Source organism: Drosophila serrata, unplaced genomic scaffold, assembly GCF_035046125.1.
Source record: "Drosophila serrata isolate PLE 108 unplaced genomic scaffold, ASM3504612v1 contig_6, whole genome shotgun sequence".
NCBI lineage: Eukaryota > Metazoa > Arthropoda > Insecta > Diptera > Drosophilidae > Drosophila > Drosophila serrata.
The window spans coordinates 136451-152539 of NW_028256904.1; the positions used below are offsets into that span (position 1 = coordinate 136451).

General features: G+C 34.4%; 1 protein-coding gene across 1 annotated transcript; it reads right to left on the reverse strand.

Annotated features, from left to right (window-relative positions):
* Nucleotides 1-12195: 12195 nt before the first annotated feature.
* On the reverse strand, nt 12196-13331 carry LOC110175985 (uncharacterized). Its single transcript, XM_020942184.2, has one exon. The coding sequence runs from the start codon at nt 13102-13104 to the stop codon at nt 12862-12864; it is 243 nt and encodes an 80-aa protein (XP_020797843.1). The 5' UTR covers nt 13105-13331; the 3' UTR covers nt 12196-12861.
* Between the last annotated feature and the right edge of the window lie 2758 nt (nt 13332-16089).

Sequence of the window (16089 nt, forward strand, 5' to 3'; positions counted from 1 at the left end):
TTTGTCTAACTTTTAATGAAGAGGTCTTAGTCCGTCTGTGCATTAACTCATTCATTATATAATTCTACTGTCACTGTTCAGTTCAGTACTTTGCCCATTAAAAGCCCACGTTCTCAGCACTTTGGGCGATTTCAAAGAGTGAAGTGGAACACTGGATGCCACAAGTTGACAGCCAACGTGAGAACACTTTCCTTTCCTTTGACCCCATTCCATTCATGCACACCTTTATGTATGTATGTATGCACCCACACAGCTGGGACATCATTATAATCCATCATTATCCTTATCATCATAGTCATCGTCAACATCATCATCATTATCATCATCATCATCATCATCAGCATCATCAACTCAAAGCGCTACAAAAAAATGCGACAACAAAAAATTCCAACCAAAAGAATGACAACTAAGGGGAAACAAGAAACGTGGAACGAAACAAACTACATGTAACGGAACGACCAACAAACGGAACGATGGAATAACAGAATCACTTTCAACTATGTATGCAAGGGTTTTTTTTCTGTATTTTTTGGGTCTAAAAAGGGGTTTCAAAAGGGTTTGTTTTTTATTTTTGTATGGGTTAATGGGTGGAAATTCCATTTAGCCAACACTACGAGACCAGATGGAGAAAGACAGAGAGCGAGAGATAAAGAGACAGAGCGATAGAGAGAGAGAGAGACGGAGAGAGGCGGAGTGTGTGAGACAGTGAGAAAGAAATACTTCCTTACCTCAAAGTGTATCAGATGTTGTTGTACTTGTTGTGATGATGTTGTTGTTGTTATTGTTGTTGTTGATGTTCTTGTTGTTTTTATTGTAATTGTTGTTGTGTCGATTTTGATATTATTTCTTATCAACGATTTTAATTGCATTTAGTTAATTTTTTTTAATCACGATCGCGACGCGAAACCGGAACGATTGGAATGGAATCCTTTAAAACCGTTAGGTGAGTGCGGAGTGTCTGTGTGTGTCTTTTTAGAAAGAGATAGATACATATAGATAGACAGAGATAGGTAGAGAGATAGAGAGCGGGAGAGAGATGCTGAAGAGTGAGATAGAGAGAGAGAGAGGGAGCGATCGCCTAGCACACGAAGATTCTCTCAATCTCTGTATAGTTTTTCTTTTTTTTTTAGTATTTAATTTGTTTCTAATAGATAGATAATTTTTTTTTTTCTTTTTGCTTTTAAAAGTTTTTGGTATTTTGTGTTTGTTTATGCTTTATTCCTTATGCGTTTACAATATGAACTGGCTACAGTATATTTTTGTGTGTCAAAAATAGAAGACAATACAATCAAAGAAGAGCAAAGAAAAGAAGGACAAAACACAAATCTTTAATTATTAGTACTTGAATTTAAACTAAATCTTAGCCTTATCATTTGGGAAGTAGCCAACAACCAAGCCTAATAATACCCATATCCGGCCGATCATTTAATTATCAGAGATATCCGAATTTGCACGGTTTTATAAAGATATTCAGTTGTTGACCACACCCCACTATTTTAATGATTGCATTACTTAGATGAAATCGTATAGCGGTCGCTAAGGAAAATCATAGAAAACTAATGGAAACCAGGGATGATAAATTCTCTATAACCTATTCACTTTACCCGATTACCTCTCTCTTCGATTCATGGCTCTGGTTCTAGTTTTTCTTGGCCTTGACTACAGTCAAATGAGATACGCTATATATACGTTATATATATATGTTTACCTAACTAAGATCAACAACAAAAGGGAATGGAAATTATCGGTTAATAATATGCGACAATATATATGTATATAGAGAGATATATGTGGCGTACACAACTAGGTTTATATATACGAAGAGAGGAGTCACTTATTAAACAAACGTACCACATACAGACATATGCATTTGTAAGGGTAATATACATATACATAAAATACAGATAGATATACAGAGAGAGGACTCACAGGATGGCCTAAGTTATACGATAAAGGAAAACCAAGAAATAAACGATAATCGCACTGCCTATAGACTAAACATGGGCTATATTATCATGATCACTTTCGGTTATATCGATCAATCAGATTACAATAGACATCGAGGGACGAACAACACAAACGAAGGTGGGATCGGTTTCTTTTTGGTTATTTTGGTTTTTGTTCTGGGTTTTGGTTTGGTTTGGTTTGGTTTGGGTTTTTTTTGGGGGACTATGAGGATAGCGAGTGGTGGTGGGAGGTTCCAAACCAAAAGTGATGCCCCACATGCGGAAACCGAAAGACTCACTTGAGGAACCGCCGCCAGCGCCCGGTGGCGGGTAGGAAAACCAAAATTGATGGGCCAGTTTGGATTAAAGCCCAGCCAATGGGCTATCTGAAAGCGAAGAATTAAATTAATTAATTATCTTTCTTTTTAAATAACCATTTAAACCGAAAAACAGTAAAACAATAATTATATTATATTTTTCTGCCTTTTAAATGCACTGGAAAATTATGCAAACAATTATTTGAGCTACCAAGTGGACCATTAATAAATATTACAAATACATAAATTGTTACAAAGTGTTAAGACAGTTTTTCAGTAAATTTCTCTAACAAAATTATATATAGGGAATATCTTATTGTTTCCTTTTACTAATCAGCTTTTAACACCGGTTCTAAATACATATATTATATTATTACATATTACTATACTATATATATATAGTATATAGTATATAGTATATATTACATATACTATATTATTTGTTGTTTTTTAACTGACTAAAAAAAACTCAGGTTTGAAGTTTCCTAAACACGTATTGTAGTAATGTTGGAATTACCTAATTCTGTCAAAAGTTGTAGCATAGTTTTAAGAACATTCAAAATCTTAGTGATTCCTGTTAGCCTTCCGTATATTTTTTAAAATTTAAAGTTGTTTAATGACTTTACTAAAAGAAAATATATAAAAAAGTAATAGTACATAAGTAATAATAGTATTTCAAGACCTCAAACCTCATTTTAATGAATATGACACATAGCTAAAGCCTTTTTTAAAGACTCTAATGACTTTTGTTGGCAATCTAACCACTAATATGAATTAATACATAAATAGAAAACTAACTAAATATAATAAATCAACGCAGAAGCCCTACTGTGAGTGATCTTCTGCAAATTAGGGGTAGTCCTTTTTATATCAGGCTCCCAAGTTGAAATTATGTGCCCATCCTTGCTCTAATTGGAATACTCACCAATAGACGAGTCCTTTTGCTTGCGCCTGTGTTTCGATGTGTAGGGGGGGCCTCAGTCGGTTCACTTGGTTTTTTTTTTTTTTTGGTTTTCCAGTTGTATGGCTTTCCAGTTTTCTAGTTTGCTCGAGTTGAGTTGTTTTGCTACTCCATGTCCAGGCGGGCACGTGCGATAAGATAAGTGGGGTTAGGTCCGACTGGGAGAAGCCCTGGGGGCGTGTCAGTGGCTCATTGCGGCCGGCAACTGGACGATTGTGGCTACTGGGGATTCGCTGAGCAACAAGGCGGCGCTGGTCACCCGATGGGGCACCAATGGGTTAACTAATGGGAGCCAAAAAGCAAACAAAATTAGAGTCGTACGCAAATTGAGGCCATCAACTTACTGACTTATCTCGTCACCCATGTGGCAAGTAATCAGCCAATCCTACACTCTGATCCACTACACACGGACATTAACATTTGTGCACTGAGAGAAATGAATGGGCCAAGTGCAGGGTACGAAAGCTTGTAGGAAATGTGTAGGAACTCCACTGAAAAAACAAAACAAAAACAATGCGATGCAAGCCAAATTTTGTATATATCGATATGTAGAAATGGGGGGACGGGGAGATTTATTTAATATGGAAATGGGAAGGCGAAAGGATATTTATTATTAGGGATAAATTTTAAAATTTTATATATTTATAATTTGTTTAATAAGAATACAACATATGGTTAATATGTTTATTGTGTGGATGCAGTGTATTTTATTAAATTTAATTCTGAATATTTGATTATATTTATCCTTAATTGCATGCCAATTTTGTACAGTGTAGTCCTTTACATAGGCGCTAGAAACCGCAAAATGCCGAATGACTGTGGCTATGGCAAGCAAATCTGGTTAACCATGGCAAATCAAATCGAATGGCATTACATCAGCGAGAGCCACTCGAGGGTTAAGTGGCTGGGCTGCATGGGTTAATGGCTTGATGGGCGAAGAAGAGCAGTTAGCTTTTTATGCCATCTGAACGGGCTTAGGCACAGCATGTGAAAATGGGTCAAAAACGTGACTCTTCAACGATAAGAATGGTGGCTCAAAGGGGGCCTCGGAGGCGGGGCACTTGAAGCCGCACACACACACACATACTCACACATCCCCCTCCTTAAATAAAAAACAAACAAAAATAATAAAATGAAATAAAAAGACATGACCCTACAACAAAATGGCATTGCTATCATTTTTGCCACTTTTTATTGCTATCCCAACAAAAAAACACCCTGCTAATCATTAATTTTATATCCTGCATTGTTGTTGTCTTCTTTCAATTAAATTTAATTGATTTATTTCGGGTTTCTATTAAACGGTATTCATTCCTGCTGATTAACACAGTTTTATGGACTAATAATGAGCTAAATGCTTTTAATGTGCTTCCTTTTTTTAATTAAATAAATAATTGTTAATGTTTGCCATGATTTTGATGACTTTCAACGAGGGAAATTCATTTGAAAGAGAGTATTTTGGCATTTGTTATTATTATTTACAGAATGTTTTTAAAAATTGATTTTATATTTAATACTTTATGAATGGATGGATGTTTGGATATTTTCTTTTGTTTTAAATAATTTTTTAAAGGGCGTCCCAATTTTTCATTTAAATTCATTGTGAGGAAAGTACGTATTTAAGTATTTAAATCCTAAGTCTTTCTTTATTGCTTGTTTCTGGGGATTTCAGGAAAATAATCCTTTTTATTTTCTGTATCAGAGTGCCTTTGGCTTTTTTCTTTTCTATTTATTGAATGGATTTTCTTAAACATGTGTGGTTTCCTTGCCATATTTGGGTCACTTTATCAGCGGAAGTTTCTCCTTTTTCCATCTCTTCGGCTTTGCTTTTGCAACTTCCGTTTTTTTGGAGTCGCTTTCTCGCCTATTTTCCTATCCTTTCTTTTATATTATTTATATATTTTCTTTTTAGACTTCCTGTTCCTTATTGGTGATGTGTGTAATATTTTGGATGTTTTATGCTATATTGCACTGGCTTTTTGTTTAATTGAGAGTGCTTTTTGTGGTTGCTGTGGGAGGGAGGAGGTTTTAGAACCTACAACAACCATTATGACATTTTATTGCCTTCCACACACACTCACATACACTTGCCTACCAGCGAATGAAAAAAAATAATAAAATAAAACAGAAAACAACACTAAACTCGGCCTACACACCCATTTAGAATATGTGTGACGTAGTCAAAGAGCATGAGGTGGAGTGGGATAAAAAGGAGCACGGGGGGTGGGAAGAGGTGCAGATGGGGAGTAGGGAGCGCAAAAGAGATGGGACATTGGGGGGCCTGTTGCGACCGACCCAAAAGGGAAAACAACCGTTAATTAAGACTATTGTGAATTTTTAGCACTTTTCCGTGCACTTGTTTTTCATTAATTTGTAATTTTGCACTTCCCGCACTTTTTGTACAAAAAAAAAATTACCATCACACACTGATAAAAAAAAGAGAGAGCAAGCAACAACAACAGCAGCAGCTTATAAAATATTTTTTTGATAAATCAACAAAAAAGAAAAAATAGGAATGAGTGAAAGAGAAAGAGGGAGAGAGTAGAAATCGCGAATAGCTGAAAAGGAATTTGGCACACGCGTCGCACATTTACCGTTGCGATTTACAATTGTACCACTCACGGGGCTTCCTCTTCTTTAGCTGCCGCTGCTGCTGCTGCTGCTGCTACTGCATTTTGTTGTTTTTGTTTTCTTTCCTTTTTTCTTTTACTCTCATATTATTTTTACAACTGCTAAATCAGGACACGTTCCTAATGCGTAAAACGGGTGGAAAAAGAGCGAAGAAAATAGGAGGATAAAAAGGCGAAGAAAACGAAGTAGAACTCAACTCGACGGAGGCGGCGCCCTTGCAACTGCTTGCTGCTCTGCTTGCGACTGCGACTGTCTGCTTGCGATTTTGCGACTGCTGCTGCTTGGCAGCTGCTGCTGCGGCTTCTCTGCTGCGCCGCTACTGCTGCTGCTGCTGCTGCTGCTACTGCTGCGACGGCTGCTGCTTTTACTGCGTCGTCTCCTCTCGCAATTGCGAATGCCATGCGATGCGTACAATGATGATGATGAGGGGCCAAGGAAGCTGCGGCACAGGAGCAAAGCAGAGCGCGTGGCACATGATTAAAAAGCTAACGGGAAAACACTCGCAGAAGCAGCTTCACGAGAGAGCGGCGCATGCCGCCATTAAAGAGAAAGCGTGGGAGAGCCGCAAGCAGTGCTGTCCCGATTTTTGCAAGGAAAAAAGCTGTTATTTAGCCAAATCCTTTTTGAGCTAATCCTTGTAAGGCTTAATTGAGTAATAAATAAATAAATCTGCCTCTTAAAACGTTAAAATTAACTTCATTAAAATTGTTGTCTATTTTTGACAATTTTAATGATGTTAGCCCTTTTAAAATCTTGAAAAAATGGGAAGATTTTTTTTATTTGTTTTGAAAAATTTCTTAATAGACTCGGCCGATGATGCTAATCAAGAATATATATGGTTTATAGGGTCGGAAATAAATTCTTTGCTGAATTTTAAGTTTCTGACAAATATTATAAAAATATAAATACCTTGCAAGGATATAAAAAGCGTTTCGAAATCAAAACAATTAAATTCATTCACATATAATATAGTAAAACTTTGTCTAAAGATAGATAAGTAACCCATCTTCCTGAAAAATGCTATAAACTTAAATAAAAAATTAAAATTATCCAGCATTTTTGTTACTTGTTACAGCTTAAGAATCAATTTTAAGCCATTATCCTTTATATCTATAAGCTAGATTCTCGGTGGAAAAGCTGAACTGTCAGCACCAAAGCTCGAATTGCCGGTTGGCGAAAAATTCAAACGAAAAGCTTGTGAAAATTAAACAGCTGATAGAGCTTACCCCCAAGAAAGATAACTTAGCTACCCTTACTTAAAAAAATCATAGCGATCAGCAGTGAAAAGCTTCAACAAGCATTAACAAAAATATATAAATAATTAAATTTGATAAGGAGTCAAACACAAGATAAATAATAATTGTTTGTCAGATTTATGAGGTCTCTAAATAAATAAAATAAAACTATAAAATAAATTAACTTCGGGAACCGATAAAATAGTTTTCTTTCGAAAGTTTTCCTGTTTTAATTTTTATTACATTATCTGCATACTAAATTTAAAATTTAAAACAAGAAAGGAAGCTAACTCCGGGACCCTTGCAGATTAAAATTCGGTCGAGAGTAATTAGAAGACTAACTGCAAGGTTTCATTTAGATTGCTTTAAGGAAAACAGGAAAGACTAGTTTGCGTAGAAACGGACAGATAGACGGACAGACAGACGGACAAACGGACATGGCTAGATCGACTTGGCTGTAGATGCTGATCAAGAATATATATACTTTATATGGTCTGACTAAAACTTTAATACCCTGCAAGAGTATAATAAATGCATAGCTAGCAGAACTTAATCTAGATCAAGGTCTGAATACCTCCTATATCATTTATATATATATATGTGTATATGATATAATAATATAATATGTATAATATATAATTGTCATGATTAAGACTTACCCCAGTAGAGGACACGTCATTGTTTACCTCCTTCCTCCTTATAATCTTGGTGACTTTAATTAGGGTAATCATGGTATCAATGATCACTTCCTGGTTATCCAGTTGTATTCCAATGGCCACGTCATATATTTGAAGTAGAAGGGAGATCACAATCACTATCACTAACGATGTTAACACTAGGTACCCCTAGGACTGACTGAGGTCGCGGCGATCGAAGTGCCTCTATTTATACTTCCCGAGTGAAGAGAACAGAGAAAGAGAGCGAGAGGGAAAGAGCTACCCCTGTAGCTGCAACAGAGGGGGATAGAGAGTAAGCGCCATCTCTACAGCGCTGCCACAGAGGGAGGCAGGCATACCAAATGTTATTGTGAGTAAGAAAGAGAGCGAGAGTGTGGGAGGCAGAGGCCCATTGAGGCATACAGAAAGAGAGGGCAAGAGTAAGCTATTCACTGTCATTACAATATTATGATATTATATAAACCGAAACTAACTTCCTCCCGCCAAATGTTGTATACCATTGCAAATTGTAATTCGATCATTATTAATTAATAGAATATAACATATATATTTATGTTAAAAAACAATCACCGTTTTGCATTCTCCTCCAGTCTATAAATTCTAGATCAATATATAATTGCTATATGTTTAATTTATGAAAATCCGTTAAAAACTGGATATATCTATATATAAAGTTCACCGATTCGCAATGCTCCGACTTATATAGAAGAATAACTCTACAGTTTTAGTCAAAAAGCTTGTCTGTTGTTCCAAAACAAATCTCGCACATGTGTGCATGTGATTCCCAAATGGTTCTAACATCCCCGGAGCGAAGTGACTTCTGCCAGCCAAGTCTCAGAAATTTGTTGTTACAAAACTTGCAAGTCATTGTTTATTAGTGCTCACAGCTAGTAACTGATCATACATACTTATTATTTATAGATACTTACTGATCAAAGTTAATCATAGATCATAGATACTTACTGGTTAAAGATACTTACTGATTCTCAACATTTGACCGTTTCTCTGGCGGTTATATTATATAGTATTCCGATTTTTATAAAACTTACAACGAAATTCTGTAATAATAAAAAATAGCTTTGAATCAAATTAGATAAATAATCAAGAATAAATAAACTTTACATGGACGGAGATGACTCCTTCACTGCGTTGCAAAATTCTGACTAAAATTATAATAACCTGCAAGGGTAAAAAATGATATATACAGTATATATTTCCAATACTTTTTAGGATCGGAAACGACTCCTTCATTACGTTTCAAATTTTTGACTAAATTATTATAACGTACATGGGTATACAAAAATAATAAAATACATTAAATAAAAGATATTATAGCCATTATGAACATATTATGTTTAATCACATTCAAATATTATTATGTTCTTGCCATTAATAAGTATTTATAATAATATTGACAACTTTTTCATTCTAATTTAAGTATAATATTTTATATGTCTCATTTATGAACAAGTTATTAATATTTACTTTCGCTTTATCTCGAAATATATATATGTGTGTTTGTGTGATTTTTGGGGGCACGTTAGCCAGACCCAAAAGTCTGATAACGACCGTATCAGCGGAGATAAGCATTGAAAATGTTGGCCCATAAACTTATTAATTAGAACGAATTGCCGAAATGTGTAGCCCGAAAATTGAATGTTGAAATATGTCATTTCGATCCGCTAATTCAACCTATCGGGGAATATCGGACATATTGGCAGAGGGTAGCGTAAACTATTTGATTGTCAGTATTATTTGCTTACTATTTTTTTTTTTCGCACACGCATTCGCGGACTCACGCGATAAGGTTAAATATAGTACAGACATGTGTGCAAAGCATACAAACGTGTGTACATAGATACAGTGCTACACAGAAAGAAAAAGTATACCCATGCTACTCAAGAACAATTTAAAAATTTATATAAAATATATTCATAATTTCCTTCCTTAAATATAATTTCTGAACAAGAATAATGCAAGATTTCTTTCAACATATAAAGACCTGTTTATATTTAATATTGCTAAAAAAAAATATTGTTAAATGAGTTGAGCCAGGATGGTGTGCCTTTTGGATTGAATACCTTTTTAAATGGAATTCAATGTCCAAACCATAAGATAGATGGATATACATACATATCTAAATATGTTTAAATTATTTTATTGAATACATTTATTAAAACTAAAATCTAACATAACGGAATTCACAAGAACTTTGTTGCTAAGCCAATATTGCTGAGAACTTGTTTAGCAATATTAACAGATCAGTGTTAAAAAAAAAAAAAAACAAGAAAGGAAGCTAACTTCGGCACGCCAAAGTTTGTATACCCTTGCAGATGGAAATTCGATCCCTTTGCATTTTTTCCTATTTTTAACTATTGTTTGTATGACAGCTATATAATATAGTAGTTCAATTTTTATCAAATGTTACACATAATTCTAGATTAATATATATCAGCTGTATATTAAATTTGATGAAAATCTTATGAAAACTGAAACGGACAGACGGACATGGCTAGATCGACTCTGCTGTTGATGCTGATCAAGAACATATATACTTTATATGGTCTAACTAAAATTATAATACCCTGCAAGGGTATAATAAATGCATAGCAAGCTGAACTAAATCTAGATCAAAACCTGAATACCTCCTATAGCATCTATGTATATATGTATATGATATAATAATACAATATGTATAACATATAACTGTCATGATTAAGACTTACCCCAGTAGAGGACACGTCATTGTTTACTTCCCTCCAGTGTAGACTTATAATATTGGTGGCTTTAATTAGGGTAATCATGGTATCAATGATCACTTCCTGGTTATCCAGTTGGACTCCAATGGCCACGTCATATTTTTGAGGTCGAATTGTAATCACTATCACTTTCACTAACGATGTTAACACTAGGTACCCCTAGGACTGACTGAGGTCGCGGCGATCGAAGTGCCTCTATTTATACTTCCCGAGTGAAGAGAACAGAGAAAAAGAGCGAGAGGGAAAGAGCTAGCTTTAGAGCTACAACAGAGAGAGATAGAGCGTAAGCGCCTTCTCTAGAGCTGCAACAGAAAGAGGCAGACATACCAAACATTATAGTGAGTAGGAAAGAGAGCGAGAGAGGCCTATAGAGGCAAGCTAAGAAACTGATATTAAAATATTATAATATTATATGAACGGAAGCTAACTTCCGCTCACCAAAGTTTGTTCATTATTGCGAATTGTAATTCGATCATTATTAATCAATAGAATATAATATAACATGTTGAAAAATCAATAAAGTAATGCCTGCTTTTATTTCACTCACTTATACATTTAATATTTGCAGTTTTACAATCACCGTTTTGCATTTTCCTCAATTTTTAAGGATCGTTTGTATGGCAGCTATATGATATAGCAGTCCGATTTTTATAAAATTGTACACAATATTCTAGATTACTATATTATGCCTGTATATCAAATTTGATCAAAATCTGTTGAATACTGGAAAAGTTATTTTTTTTTTTTTAATTTTCTGATTGTTCCTATAGAAGCTATATATATGTATATATATATATAGTCCACCGATTCGCCATGCTCCGATTTATATACCAGTTAAATTATATAGAAAAATAACTCTACAGTTTCAGTCAAAAAGCTTGTCCTTTGTTCCAAAACAAATCTCGCACATCAGTGCATATGATTTCCAACTGGTTCTAACATCCCCGGAACGAAGTGACTTCTACCAGCCAAGTCTCTGATATGTGTTGTGTTACAAAACTTGCAAGTCATTGTTTACAAGTGTTTAAAGTTAGTAACTGATCATACATAATTATTAGTTATAGATACTTACTGATCATGGTTAAGTACAGATACGTACGGTTCATAGATACTTAATGTTAATGATACTTTCTGATCATAGTTACTTAGTGGTCATAGATAAGTATCTGATAATTATATATAATATATTATTTTTTATGTTATTTTTTATAATAACAATTTCTCTCACTGTATGCGAATCTTTGCATGCATATAAATGAACTCGGCGAAAACTGTGCTCAATTATTTAGCATGCGGCGAGCGAATGCAGTTTTTATTTGGGCCCACTTTGCCCTTCCCCTTCTCGTCGATTCTCCGCCACTCTGCCACGCCCCCATTTTCATTGGCTTTTCGCTTAATTACAACAGTTTGTTGAACTTTGTCTCGTTATAAATACAACTCTGAAATAAAGAAGACACTCCAAGGCACTTTTTCCGATTTTTCGAAATAAAAAAATCAAATCTTTGTTCTTATCGCACCTTCCCGCGGTCGCCGCTCAATCGGTGACCTTGAGAAATTTGATAAAAACAGAAAACCGAGAGCAGGCAGAAAAACTCAAAACCCAGAACGAAAACGAAACCGAAAACGAAAACAAACAACAAAGTCTGAGTTGAAAAAAACCAGCAGCATATGGTGTGTATATATGTTTATCGATGCTCATGTATTTGTGTTGAACTCGTTTTTTAAAATGCGTCGTGCGTTTTTTATTAGCGCTTCTTATACAAATATATTGGTATCAAAAAGAAATGTATAAAACTTTAGTCTTTAGCTCTAAATACAAATTAAATACGTACAAAATGCTTAACTTAATGATTGGCAACATAAACATTTTACACAGATTTTATAAGAAATAATATAATATAAATGGAACATGTGCTTAGGGTTAAATAATCACAAGGTACACAGAAAAAAATACGGTATAACACATGGACCTTTGATCTTCGAATAAACATTTCTCATTTTTTCTCAATGAAATTTTTCATTTTAAAGAATAGAAAAAATGTACAAAATATAGGAATGGGATCACTCTTAGAATATATGCGTAAAATATGTATGGCGGGAGCTTTGCTTGGGTTCAAAGAAATTAATTAATTAAGGCTTCATATGGGTATTATTATCGATGCTTAAAAATTGCAATAATTTCCTCTGTGTAAGGGTTGTGCTTGCTTTTTAATTGGATTTCCAAGCAAGAAAGCTTCTAGTGTCCTCTATTGAAGTGGCTGCTGATTACGGTTATTGGCTCCGCCAGCTATGTATGTATATCCGCAAAGTCACCTTTTTGGCAACCCGGAGGTCACTACTCCCGGTCGGAGGAGCTGCCGCCCATCATCTCCTTCCCGGATGCCTTGCACTGCAGGCAATAGCGATAGGAGACCGGCTCCGGTGGCTTGGTGGTGGCACCCATACCGGAATGCGTGGCCGCTGAAGCTGCTCCGCCCATGGAATCGAAGGGATTCGGTTTGCTGTCCACCGGACTGATGGGAAAGTGCTGCCAGTGGGGACACGGCATCTGCTTGGGCGGATGAATCGGGAACGGCATTTTCACTGACTGGATCTGGCACTGAACAGTAACAAAATATAAAACGAAATAACGACTGGATCTCTGTGTATCTGTTCCTGGTCTCGATCCGCCAAAGTATCTTTGTATCTCTAGCTGGCGCTGTATCTGTATCTGGAGTCGCTGCTGCTCTGCTTGAAGTCTCGATGCGAACTGTGCGGATTGCTAGAAGCGACGCCGCAACGTCAACGACCAAAACAAAAAACAAAAACAAGCCAAGCACAAAGAGAGGCGGCGTCAAGTCACACGCAAGCAGAGTCGACCGGCAAATACCCTACAGGCTGCAATAATAATATTAATATTACTTAATAAATAATAATGAATAATAATAATATGAAAACAAGTACTTCTTACACATAATTTACTTTATACAAATATTATTTGCAAATAAATTAATAATTATTTCAATATTCCATTTATTTAAACTTTTTTAAGAATTTATTTTTAATAAATAAATACTATCTATAATGTTTAATGCAGTTTTTTCAATATTTATATTATTTTTTTAGACAAATACCTCTGAATATTTTCAAATTAAATTAAATAAATCCTTTAATTTATATTATACAAATATTATTTGCAATTCAACTAATAATTATTTCAAAATTCCATTTATTCAAACGCTTTAAAATTTTTTTTTATGTTATCTATAATTTTTATCGTAGTTTTTCCCATAATTATATTTCATATTTACACAAATACCTCTGAATATTTTGAAATTAAATTAAAATAACCCTTTTCGATAAAAGTTTCAATATATAGTTAAATATTTAAGAAACTTATATTTAAATTTGAATTATATAAGAAACTAATATTAATTAACTAATATTTTTTTTTAATTCCATTTATTTTTTTTACATTATCTATGATTAATTAATTAAATTCAACTATTTAGATAAGAGTTTCAACATATAATTTACGTAGTTTTTCTAAAAATTTAAATTTTAAATATAAAAAAAAACTGATATATAAATTTTAAAAATTAAAGAAACTAAAAAATAAATTTTTAATATAAAAAAACGAATACTTCAATTTTAAATATTATAAAACCATAATCTTAGAGTATTTAAAAAACTCCTTGATTAAAAATTTACCTCGCAACCAATGGCATTGCCATGCTACAAGGAGCACACATACATACACACACACACACACACACACACACACACACACGCACACACACACGCACACACACCTAGCTGGTTCGGCGGGCTCGTCTAGTCAACAAAGAAGTAGCAACAACAACAACAACAACAACAGCAACAGCAGCGAATAATGACAACAGAGAACACAAAGAGACAGGGAGAATGAACGAGAGCAAACGAAGAGACCGGTCTGAGTGAGTATCAACTTTTTCGCTCTCTCTCACTCTCACTCTCTCTCTCCGTTGGGCGGTGAGTGGGTGGTAAGTGCAATCCGTCGCTTTGGCACTCCACCATTTTATGGTTCCACTTCCAGTTCACATCCAAACCGTTACTCTCCCATTCCAAGAGATCTTATGCTGTGAAGGCAAAATTCGGACTTTGCCCGTTCAATCGTTGTTAACCCTCTAAAGACGCAGGGGATAGATCTGTCACATAGAATATTTTTATATTAATAAATACAAAATTTATGGAATTTAATTGAATAAAATGTAGTTTTAACTAAAACTAAACTTACATTTTATTTAAAAAATATTGAAAAGCTATCGAAAAGAGGGTACAATTTTAAAAGTATAAAAGCCAGTGCAGTTAGTGGTTTAATTGGGGTTAATCAAAGGAGGTGGGGGATGATTCGCGAACTGTCGCGACGGATTCCCTTTCCGGGTTCTCGAATCGCCGGCAAATGTTGTTAACCTCACCGCTTTGTGTTTTGTGTGTTCGCCTTTTGTGCAACTTTCTTCATTAAGTATACGCACCGTTGGCATTCGTCTCTGCCTGCATCTTGCATCTGTATTGACTGCTCATTAATTGAACCCCGACGACTGCTTACAGTGCCATTGTGACGCAAATATACATATCTACATATGAACAAACATATATATATATATCTAGAGCAATCAATGGGGGTCACAGTCGGGGTATACTTGTTTTAGTCAGACCAACTATGTAAATATTAGCCGCGAATTGAGTGTTAAAAAAATATTCACAAAATGAAAGGAAAAAGCTTAGCAAATATGGCAACTTCTAATGACATTTGTCGTAAGAGCCTTGTTTAAAGATACAACTAATGTAGGGAACGCAAAAACGTGACCAAATTAAGCAAGCTCATTACAAAGGTAATTAGTTTATTTACATATATAAGTGCATTTTTTTGTTGTAATTTTTTGAGAATTTTAAGTGGCATATTTGTATGTAGTCTGATTCCAGTCGAAACGGATCGGAACAGATGAGTATTCATAATCATAATATCATATCATATCATATTTTAATAACTTCTTTATTCATCAATATGTTTTATTTTATTTGTTTAATAATGAAATTAGATTAAAAACAAGATGGGAAACTAACTTCGGGAAGCAGAAATTGAAATACCCTTGCAGTTTGCAATTTAATTATAGGATCTTTTTGAAAATGTATCAAATATTCGCATATTTTAAATCAATATTTTTATATAAGCATATTTCTTTTGAAAAATCAAAGTTTAAAAACTGATAACTAAGCCAACTAGACATTCATTTTAATTTGGAAAGCTTTCCTATGTTTTTTGTTTTTTTGGGTAATCAATCTGTATACTAAATTTAACATTAAAAAAATTTACATTTTCTACCAATTTTTGAAAATTTTAACGAGGTAACCTCTTATAAAATTTGAAAACAAATAAATTTTCTTTCAAACTTAGCTAGATCGACTCGCTTGTTGATTCTGATCAAGAATATATATGATTTATAGGGTCGGAAATGGCTCTTTCATCAAGAAGACATAAAATATGTCAATTATAGAGAGTTTAGATCAATATTTTTGTGTTTTTGGGCAAAACCAAATTTTT

Excerpts from the sequence above, each read along its gene's own strand:
- LOC110175985 (XM_020942184.2), bottom strand. The coding sequence starts at position 13,104 with ATGCCGTTCCCGATTCATCCGCCCAAGCAGATGCCGTGTCCCCACTGG.